At 36.9% G+C, this 11,409-nt stretch overlaps 1 protein-coding gene across 1 annotated transcript in view; it reads right to left on the reverse strand.

Annotated features, from left to right (window-relative positions):
* Positions 1-11,409, reverse strand: part of TEX11 (testis expressed 11) — a 523,552-nt gene that overhangs the window by 239,664 nt on the left and 272,479 nt on the right. The window contains exons 13-14 of the mRNA XM_012556596.2: positions 6,879-7,030; positions 4,373-4,458 (exon numbers count right to left, since the gene is read on the reverse strand). Of these exons, the coding sequence (XP_012412050.2) occupies positions 4,373-4,458; positions 6,879-7,030 (238 nt within the window). The remainder of the gene's footprint in view (positions 1-4,372; positions 4,459-6,878; positions 7,031-11,409) is intronic.

Here is an 11,409-nt window from a genome sequence, read left to right on the forward strand (position 1 = left end):
AGAAAAGGATGGAATACTCCCAAACTCATTCTACAAAGCCAGCATAACCGTGATACCAAAACCAGGTAAAGACACTACAAAAAAAGAAAATTACAGGACCATATCCCTCATGAACATTGATGCAAAAATCCTCAACAAAATTTTAGCAAATAGCATTCAGCACCATATCCAAAAAATAATTCACCATGATCAAATGGGATTTATACCAGGTATGCAGGGATGGTTCATCATTAGAAAAACAATCAATGTAATCCATCACATAAATAAAACAAAAGACAAGTACTGCGTGATCTTATCAATGAAGCAGAAAAGGCATTTGACAAAGTCCGACACCCATTCATGATAAAAACTCTCAAGAAAATAGGAATAAAAGGGAAATTCCTCAATATAATTAAGGGCATTTATACAAAGCCAACAGCCAACATCATCCTAAATGGAGAGAATTTGAAAGCATTTCCCTTGAGAACAGGAACCAGACAAGGATGCCCTTTATCACCTCTCTTATTGAACATTGTGCTGGAGGTCCTAGCTAGAACAATAAGACAAGAAAAAGCAATAAAGGTCAGCCAAATTGGTAGGAAAAAATCTAAGTATCTCTATTTGCCGATGATATGATCTTCTACACAGAAAACCCCAAAGAATCCACAAGAAAACTACTGGAACTAATAGAAGATTTCAGCAAAGTTTCAGGATACAAGCTAAACATACAAAAATCAGTTGGATTCCTTTATACCAACATAGAGAACCTTGAAGAGGAAATCACCAAACCAATACCATTTACAACAGCCACCAAGAAGATAAAATACTTAGGAATAAATCTAACCAGAGACGTAAAAGACCTATATAATGAAAGCTACAAGACACTACTGCAAGAAACCAAAAGAGACCGGCACAAGTGGAAAAACATACCTTGCTCATGGATAAGTAGACTCAACATTGTGATAATGTCAATTCTACCCAAAGCGATCTACAGATACAATGCAGTCCCGATCTAAATTCCACCGGCATTTTTTCATTAGATGGAGAAACAAATCACCAACTTTATATGGAAAGAGAAGACGCCTCAAATAAGTAAAGCATTACTCAAGAAGAAGAACAAAGTGGGAGGCCTCACACTACCTGATTTTAGAACCTATTGAACCACCACGGTAGTCAAAACAGCCTGGTACTGGTACAACAGATACATAGACCACTGGAACAGAATTGAGAATCCAAACATAAATTCATCCACCTATGAACAGCTGATATTTGACAAAGGCCCAAAGCCCATTAATTGGGGAAAAGACAGTCTCTTTAACAAATGGTGCTGGCATAACTGGAGAGCCATCTGCAAAAAACTGAAACAAGACCCACACCTCACACCATGCACAAAAACTAACTCAAAATGGATCAAAGACTTTAATACAAAATCAAAAAAAATAAAGACCATGAAAGAAAAATTAGGGAAAACGCTAGCAGCCCTAATACGTGGGATAAACACAATACGAACCATAAGTAAGAATGCACAAGCACCAGAAGAGAGACTAGATAACTGGGAGCTCCTAAAAGTCAAACACTTATGCTCATCAAAAGATTTCACCAAAAAAGTAAAAAGACAACTTACAGAGTGGGAAAAAATTTTTGGCTATGACAAATCTGATCAGCGTCTAATCTGTAAAATCTACAAGATAGTGCAAAACCTCAACAACAAAAAGACAAATAACCCAACTAAAAAATGGGCAAAGGATATGAACGGGCACTTCACCAGAGAAGATATTCAGGCGGCTAACAGACACATGAAGAAATGCGCACCATCATTAGCCATTAGAGAAATGCAGATCAAAACTACAATGAAATATCATCTCACCCCAACAAGGTTAGCCTTAACCAAAAAACACAAAATAATAAATGCTGGAGAGGTTGTGGAGAGACTGGAACACTTATACACTGTTGGTGGGAATGTAAAATGGGACAACCACTTTGGAAATCGATTTGGCGCTTCCTTAAAAAGCTAGAAATAGAAGTACCATAGGATCCAGCTATTCCACTCCTTGGAATATATCCTAGAGAAATGAGAGCCATCACATGAATAGATATATGCACACCCATGTTCATTGCAGCACTGTTCACAATAGCAAAAAGATGGAAAAAACCTAGGTGTCCATCAACGGACGAATGGATAAACAAATTATGGTATATCCACACAATGGAATACTACGCAATGATAAAGAACAATGATGAAGCCGTGGAACATAACATGGAGGAAGCTGGAGATCATTATGCTGAGTGAATTTAGTCAGTCACAGAAGGACAAATATTGTATAAGACCACTATTAGTAGAACCCAAGAAAAGGTTTAAACACAGAAAAATAAATTCTTTGATGGTTACGAGGGTGGGGAGGGAGAGTGAGGGTTATTTACTACCTAGATAGTAGACAAGATTATCTTAGGTGAAGGGAAGGACAGCACACACTACAGGGGAAGTCAGCATAACTGGACTAAAAGAAGCTAAGAAGTTTCCTGAATACAATCAAACACTTTGAGGGACAGAGTAGCAGGGGTAGGGGTCTGGGGACCATACTTTCAGGAGACATCTAGGTCAACTGGCAAACAAACCTTATTAAGAAAATGTTCTGCATCCTAGTTTGGTGAATGGCGTCTGGGATCTTAAAAGCTTGCAAGCGCCCTCTAAGATGCATCAATCGGTCCCAACCACCTGGAGTAAAGCAAGATGAAGAACACCAAAGACACAAGGAAAGTATTAGCCCAAGAGATAGAAAGGGCCACATAAACCAGAGATTTCATCAGCCTGAGACCAGAAGAAATAGATGGTGCCTGGCTACCACCATTAACTGCCCTGACAGGGAACACAAGAGAGAGTCCCTGATGGAGCAGCAGAAAGATGAGGTGCAGAACTCAAATTATAGTAAGAAGAGCAGATTTAATGGTCTGACCGAGACTGGAGGAACCCCAGAAAGCATGGCCCCTAGATTCTCTATCAGCCCAGAAGTAAAACAATTTCTGAGGCCAACTCTTCAGACAGAGATTGGACTGGACTGTGGGACATAAAGTGATACTCGTGAGGAGTGTGCCTCTTAGCTCAAGCAGATTTAAGAGACTGAACGGGCTGCTTCTGTCCGGAGGTGAGATGGGAAGACAGAGAGGGTTAGGAGCTGGTTGAATGGACATGGGGAATCAGGGGTGGAAAGGAGGAGTGTGCTGTCACAGTATGGGGAGAGCAATTAGGGTCACATAACAATGTATGTATAAATTTTTGTATGGGAGACTAACTTGAAATGCAAACTTCATTTAAACTACAACAATAAAAAAAAATAGAAAAAGAAATCAAATGATGTATTCAATTGGGCTAATCTGTTGCAAAAGATCTCTTTGAAATGTTAAAAAGCAAAGATGTTTCTTTGAGGACTATGGTGCACCTGACCCAAGCCATGGTATTTTTCAGTCGCCTCATATGCATGCAAAAGCTGGACAATTAATAAGGAAGACCGAAGAAGAATTGATGCCTTTGAATTATGGTGTTGTTGAAGAATATTGAATGTATCATGGACTGCCAGAAGAATGAACAAACCCCTCTTGGAAGAAGTACAGCCATGCCAGAAGAATGAACAAACCCCTCTTGGAAGAAGTACAGCCAGAATGCTCCTTAAAAGTGAAGACGGTGAGAGTTCGTCTCATGTACTTTGGACATGTTATCAGGAGGGACCAGTCCCTGGAGGAGGACATCATGCTTGGTAAAGTAGAGGGTCAGCGAAAAAGAGGAAGTCCTTCAATGAGATGGACTGACACAGTGGCTGCAACAGTGGGCTCAAACATAGCAATATGTGCTCTTTTTAATCTGTATCAAACTTCAATAAAAATAGTTAAATAAAAAAAAAAACCTCTGACTTTCTCATCTTTCATTTTAAAATAAATTACACCCCCATATCTTAATGGAGCTTTGGCGGCACAGTGGTTAAGTGTTTTGCTGCTAACTGAAAGGTTGGCAGTTCAAACCCACCAGTGGCTCCCCAGGAGAAAAGACTTGGCTATGTGCTCCAGTAAAGATTACAGCCTAGGAAACCCTATGGGGCAGTTCTACTCTGAGTCTAAATTGACTTGACGGCACATGACAACAACATCTTAATATCAGTGATATTATTTCCCTACACTGTAAGCTCCAAATGGGGAGGAATCATGTCTTGTAATTTTTAATAAACTATTGTATAATGCCCATTAGCACCCTACATTTATAAATATTTAATAAGTAGATGGTACCTAAACAGAGAAAGGTATTTAAAGTATTTGATGCGTTTTGATTTTTATTGTGAACACACTGTTTTATTTCTTGGGGTGGAGAAAAAATATAAAGAAGGAAAATAGATTACTCCCAAACCTCAAAACTTCTGGCAGCTTTTTTCCACAGAGCGTTGTGTAACCAGCCTGCTAATTCTGTTGTCAATCGTCTTCCTATTTGATGACCTGAAAAAAACCCAATCTCTAAACACAGGAATCTAGATCTATTATATTAAATACAGAGTGCTAACTATACTCAGAACCTGTAATTTTTAAGTAATGGCTCAAACATAACCACATTATGACAGGTTTTCATAATCAATTTTAGGTGTACTAGCAAAATTGATTACATAATACAATCAGAGTTTGCTAGATACACAGTAATTCTCCCATCAATTTGTGATAGCTTTTCAGCATAGTCTCTTTTTAACTTATTTTCCATGTTCCAAATTTGATCATAATCTGGTGTCTTAATGTTATTGTGAATGAGCAGACAGTAACGTCAGAAATCATCAGTAAGAAATGTTTATACTGTTATGTACTAAGTAGATCAGATAAAGTTCACAAGGCCAATCACATCTTAAAGCCTTTGGAAAATACTTTAAGACCAATATTATACATAAACTTTACTACTTTAAATTGTAATTCATGTCTGATTGTTTATGGTCTAGATATTTACAGGGTTAAAATACATTAGTGCATTAAAGTAGAGTTTAAATTATAATAGAATTCTATATCTATCCCCTTCGCTTCCATCCTTTTGGCACAAACTCTCAATTTCCACAAAAATCTCGATTAGAACTCTAAAAGGCTCTGAGCCCCTAGCTCAGTCAGCAAATGTAGTTTCTTCCATTACTTAGTTAAAAATGTCCACAGGAGAATAAAAAGCTACTTAATGTATCTACTTAAAATATTATAATATTTTGAGAGCATAAAAGAATGTTTAATTAGATATCACAGTAAAACTTTGGCTAACTGGAATCCTAGGAAAATGAATTATTCTGGATAACTGAGTTTTCTAGTTAACTGACAGTTTACTTTCTTTAAACGTAAAACCTTTTTTATAAAAAAAAGTCTAAATCATTTCATGAAAGTCCCTAATTTTTCTAAAATTTAAACATAATTTATAGTATTCTTAAGCACAATTTAACCTTTTCTAGACCATTCAAAGTCACCAACACTAACAACTATTGATCATACTTTATTGTACTATTAATACATCACAAAGATGCACTTGTGAGATATTTTAGGTTATAGTACAGTGTGACTTCATGTATATTAAATGATCACAGATTATGATACTTTTTTAAAAAATATTTTAATCTATTTTTGTAAAATTTGTAGAGTATTTTTTTCCTTCCTTGTGGTCAGGTTATCTGTGTATTTCCCTGTTGGCCCTCTCTCTATTTGGGATATGCTACCATTAAAATGCTAAGGATTAGAAAACCAGATAACCATGCTTATCAAATTGGGTCTAAAAATAACTGGATTCTCAGTGAGGGCCTGGAGGGAGGGTGTCATCCTTAAAATATGGTTTATAGAATCTAGAGTTCAAAGGCCTCTTAGAAATCATTTAGTCAGATGACTTCGCTTTTTAAAAAAAATTAATGACTTTGTTTTTATAAAAACATGATGCATACTTATAAAATTTCAAGCAATACAGTATAGGGAAAAAAACAACAAATCACCTAAAATGCTACCACTCAGAATTAACCTCAGGGTTAACGTTCGTTGTTGTTAGGTGCCGTCGAATCAGTTCTGACTCATAGTGACCCTATGTACAGCAGAACAAAACACTGCCGGGTCCTGCACCATCCTCACAATTGTTGTTCTGCTTGAGCCTATTGTTGCAGCCACTGTGTTAGTCCATCCCGTTGAGGGTTAACGTTTAGTGACTATCATTCTAGTTTTAGTGACGATCATTCCAGTTATTTCTATAGATGTGTAGAGTTGGAAAGATGGCGACAAGGAGAGAATTTCTTAAGAAAGGGATCATACTATCTGTGTTCTTGAGGGTGTAAGAGTTCTTCAGAGAGGTGGAGGGTTAGGGGAACGCTGAGAAGATTTGGCTTTATATCTCTGCTTTAACCAGAAAATCTCTAATTTATTTGGGGTAGGGTTCATATAAGATTGCATTCCAAATGGATGCTGCTGCTAAAAAGGAGTTTGAAAATCATGAATTTAGTTCACCACCCTCATTTTACAGGTGAAAAATCCAAGCTCCAGAGACGCTGACTTGCTCAAATGCATACAGCTAGTTTTAGAAGAAACTGGAAAAAACCTGAAATTAGGCCTCTAACCTCACAAATTTCCACTATACACGAACTTTAAGTTGAGAGGTTTGTTTTTTATTGTTGTTGATGATGATATATTGTTATTTTTGCATAGCTTCTTTTACTAGGTTGCCGAACTTGTAGATTCTGGACAGGTGAGGCGTTACTGTTAAAGGCCATTAGAAAGGGAGAGAGAGAAAAAGAAAAAAAAAAAAAAGGAAGTGGGTAAAGGAAAAATCTCTTGACCTGAGAATTTTGCTACTGCTCTACATCTTTCTTATAATTATATGCAGATTAACACCTTTCTAAAACACCTGCTGAAATCCCACTGACCTATAATGATTTCTTCAATCTTCTCCTTGGCAAGCAGTTCTTCATTCCTTTTCAAGAGCATGTCAATGTGGAGCAGTAGAGCTCTTCCAATATTTTCTGATGACTTAAAGTGTTCACAGATAATCTTTAGGAAGTAAAATCCAACAGATTCCCTGTTCAATGAGACACATTTTTAAGTGGTGTGAAGAGAAGAACTGTTTTATTTTGTTTTTCAGTGTGACTAAAGTTTATTTCAATATGAGTAAAAAAGGTGAGATGAAAGTATATCTGAACTTAGGTAGTATCATTAAATGTCTAAATAATCCTATTTGGCAACAATAAAGCATGCTATTTAATTCAATTTCAGCTTAATTTATCAAGCCACAAACACTTTCTTGTCATGAATACCTATAAACAATCATCTCTCTCCTAATATATAATTGATGTTTTTTCTCCAGAACTGATGCCAATTTTTAAATATTTGTGAGATCCAGTAAAGTTACATTAGAAATTTACCAGTTCCCACTACCAACAACTCTACATTTAAATTTATTTATGTTTGATCACACAAATAACATACTAGAACATAGGGTCGCTATGATTTGGAACCCATTCAATTGCACCTACCAACAACAACATTCTGATTATTTAACGATGAAAACAGTAAAGATAAAGCTGCATTTCCCTGACCCCTACTCTGTCCCAGTCTCTTTCTCAAAGGTAAATACTTCTAAGTTTGGTGAGTATCTTTTTCAGATCTTTCTCTGTGCATTTATATGCCTGTCTATACCTACAAAAACATAGAGTTACAATATTTAAATGATATATATATTTTGCTTCCTATTTCACTCAATGACATGTCTTAGAGATCATAACATATAGATCTACCTTATTCTTTTTAACTGCCATATAATATCTCATAGTGTAGAGATACCATAATTTTCTTAACTATTCCTCTATAGATGATATTCAGTTTGCTTTCAATGTTTCACTGTTAGAGGCAATGCTCCAGCAAATATACCACATGTAAATACCAAGGAATAAAACTGCTTCGTGAGAGCACTTTAAATTTGGATACTGCCAAATCTGTCCTCCCAAATAGTGGTGCCAATTTAAATTCCCACCAGGAACACTTGATACAATAAAATTTCATTCACTTTTAGACATTTACCACCCCTTTTCTTCTCTTACTATTCCTTTTCACCCCTAAAAAAAAGAAGAGGGAAAAAAAGTCCTACCCAAATATCAAGACTCTATCTATCTATCTATATAAACCAAACTCATTGCTGTCGAGTCAATTCCGACTCATAGAGACCCTATACGACAGAGAACTGCCCCATAGGGTTTCCAAGGAGTGGCTGGTGGATTCAAACTGCTGATCTTTTGGTTAGCAGGCGAGCTGTTAACTCCTGCACATCAGGTTGGGTTATACATATAAATATATACATAGAGAGAGAGAACACATACATATATACACAAATATATGTTGTTGTTGTTGTTAAGTGTCGTTGAGTCGGTTCCCACTAATAGCGATCCTATGAACAACAGAACGAAACACTGCCCGGTCCTGCGCCATCCTCAAAGTTGTTGCTATGCTTGAGCCCATTGTTGCAGCCACTGTGTCAATCCATCTCGTTGAGGGTCTTCCTCTTTTTCGCTGACCTTCTACTTTACCAAGCATAATGTCCTTCTCCAGGGGCTGATCCCTCCTGATGACATGTCCAAAGTATGTGAGACATAGTCTCGCCACCCTTGCTTCTAAGAAGCATTCTGGTTGTACTTCTTCTACGACAGATTTGTTCATTCTTTTGGCAGTCCATGGCATATTCAATATTCTTCACCAGTACCACAATTCAAAGGTGTCAATTCTTCTTTGGTATTCCTTATTCATCGTCCAGCTTTCCCATGCATATGATGCGATTGAAAACACCATGGCTTCGGTCAGGCGCACCTTAGTCCTCAAGGTGACATCTTTGTTTTTCAACACTTTGAAGAGGCCTTTTGCAGCAGATTTGCCCAATGCAATGTGTTTTTTGATTTCTTGACTGCTGCTTCCCATGGGTGTTGATTGTGGATCCAAGTAAAATGAAATCCTTGACAACTTCAATCTTTCTCTGTTTATCATGATGTTGCTTATTGGTCCAGTTGTGAGGATTTTTGTTTTCTTTATGTTGAGGTGTAATCCATATGGAAGGCTGTGGTCTTTGATCTTCATCAGTAAGTGCTCCAAGTCCTCTTCACTTTCAGCAAGCAACGTTGTGTCATCTGCATAACACAGGTTGTTAATGAGTCTTCCTCCAATCCTGATGCCCCGTTCTTCTTCATATAGTCCAGCTTCTCGGATTATTTGCTCAGCATACAGATTGAATAGGTATGGTGAAAGGATACAACCTATATATAGTATACATACCTAGTGTATATATATATATATGTTTGTTTGTATATATAATTTGACACAGATTTCTTTATTATCCAAAAATCTATATAAAAAGAAAACACAATTAGCTTGTTTGAAATGGCCTTATTTGTCATTTATTAAGGAGAAAAATAAAAACTAATAAGACCATTTTGCATCCATGAAGAAACTGAAATTTTCCTCTGTCATAAGTCATGGAACTTTTAATGTCATTAGAAAGAAGAGAATATCTTCTCCACTTTCAAAAAACCTTCTTATGATAGTACAAGGAGAGTTTGTAATGAAAGGTTGCACATATTGATTAAGTATATGTTCTGTGCCAGGTACTGTGCTAAGCACCTTATACATATTATTTAATTTTTATGGTAGCACCACAAACTGTGCCACATCATCCTTATTTTATAGTTGAGGCTCAGACATGCCACAGAACAAACTCAAGGTCATAGAACAAAAAGCAGAATCCAGGATATGAACCTAGGTCTGTTTGACCCCAGAGTTTTCCCCACTGTACTAAACTGACTTCCTGAAAAAGTAATATTCAGGGTCATAGCAATGACAACGGTGATAGATGTGATACACAGGAAAATGATTCAACTCCCTGATTAAGTGTTTTCATTAATTCAAGTAAACTGTAAGTCATTTATAATTGATTGTTCTTTCCTCCATGCCAAATCTGTGTAAACTCTGAAGAAATGGACAAAATAAATGCTGATAATTAGGGTCTAATAAAGTTATATGAACTACTACCAAGATTATTCCACCACCTTTCCTTTGTAAGTTTCATATTTAGACATACATTGTTGGTCAAAAGCACACTCAAGATACCATCTTCTCTCCTATTTTGAACCATATTGACTTCTCAAATTTAAATTGCAGGGTGACGAGACAAGGTATATATCTTTTTTATTTTTCCCAAAGAATTTTAAGACATTGCTGACAAATTTTATGTATTATAAAACTTCTATAATTTTATTCCTTGTAGGCCTATGGATATTATTCTGTCACTGACAGCATTGTACTTCTGGGTAGATCTTGAAATATTCTTTTTGACAATTGATGCCACACCATTCCTCTTCAATTTGTCATTCCCGGCATAGTAGACCACATGATTGTCTGAGACAAAAAAGGCCAATACCAGTCCATTTCAGCTCACTAATGCCTAGGATATTGATCTTCATGTGTTCCATTTCATTTCTGACAACATGTAATTTGCTTAGATTCATACTTCGTACATTTCACGTGACGATTATTAATGGATGTTTGCAGCTGTTTCTTCTCATTTTGAGTCATGCCACGTCTGCAAATGAAGGTCCTGAAAGATTTACTCCATCTACATCATTAAGGCTGACTCTACTTTGAGGAGGCAGTTCTTCCACAGTTGTATTTTGAGTGCCTTCCAAACTGAGGGGCTCATCTTTCGGCACTAGAGAATGGGTCGATGTTCAACCATTTCAGGATATAACATATGATCAAGAACCGATGGTACTGAAGGAAGAAGTCCAAGCTGCACTGAAGGCATTGGTGAAAAACAAGGCTCCAGGAATTGATGGAATACCAACTGAGATGTTTTAACAAACTGAGGCACTCAATCGTCTGTGCCAAGGATACTGGAAGACTGCTACCTGGCGAACCGACTGAAAGAGAGCCATATTTGCGCTCATTCCAAAGAAGAGTGATCCATCAGAATGTGGAGATTATCCAAGATATCTATCATTAATATCACACACAGGTAAAATTTTGCTGAAAATAATTCAAAAGCAGTTGCAGCAGTACATCAACAGGGAACTGCCAGAAATTCAAGCCGGATTCAGAAGAGGATGTGGAACGAAGGACATCACTGCTGATATCAGATGGATCTTGGCTGAAAGCAGACAATGCCCGAAAGATGTTTACCTGTATTTTATCAACTATGCAAAGGCATTCTACTGTGTGGATCATAATAAACTATGGATAACATTGTGAAGAATGAGATTTCCAGAACACTTAATTGGGCTCATGAAGAACTTCTACTAGACCAAGAGGCAGTCGTTCAAAAAGAACAGGGGGATACTGCGTGGTATAAAGTCAGGAAAGGTGTGTGTCAGGGTTGTATCCTTTCACCATACTTATTCAATCTGTATGCTGAGCAAATAATCT

This window comes from Trichechus manatus, unplaced genomic scaffold (genome assembly GCF_000243295.1).
Source record: "Trichechus manatus latirostris isolate Lorelei unplaced genomic scaffold, TriManLat1.0 scaffold00070, whole genome shotgun sequence".
NCBI lineage: Eukaryota > Metazoa > Chordata > Mammalia > Sirenia > Trichechidae > Trichechus > Trichechus manatus.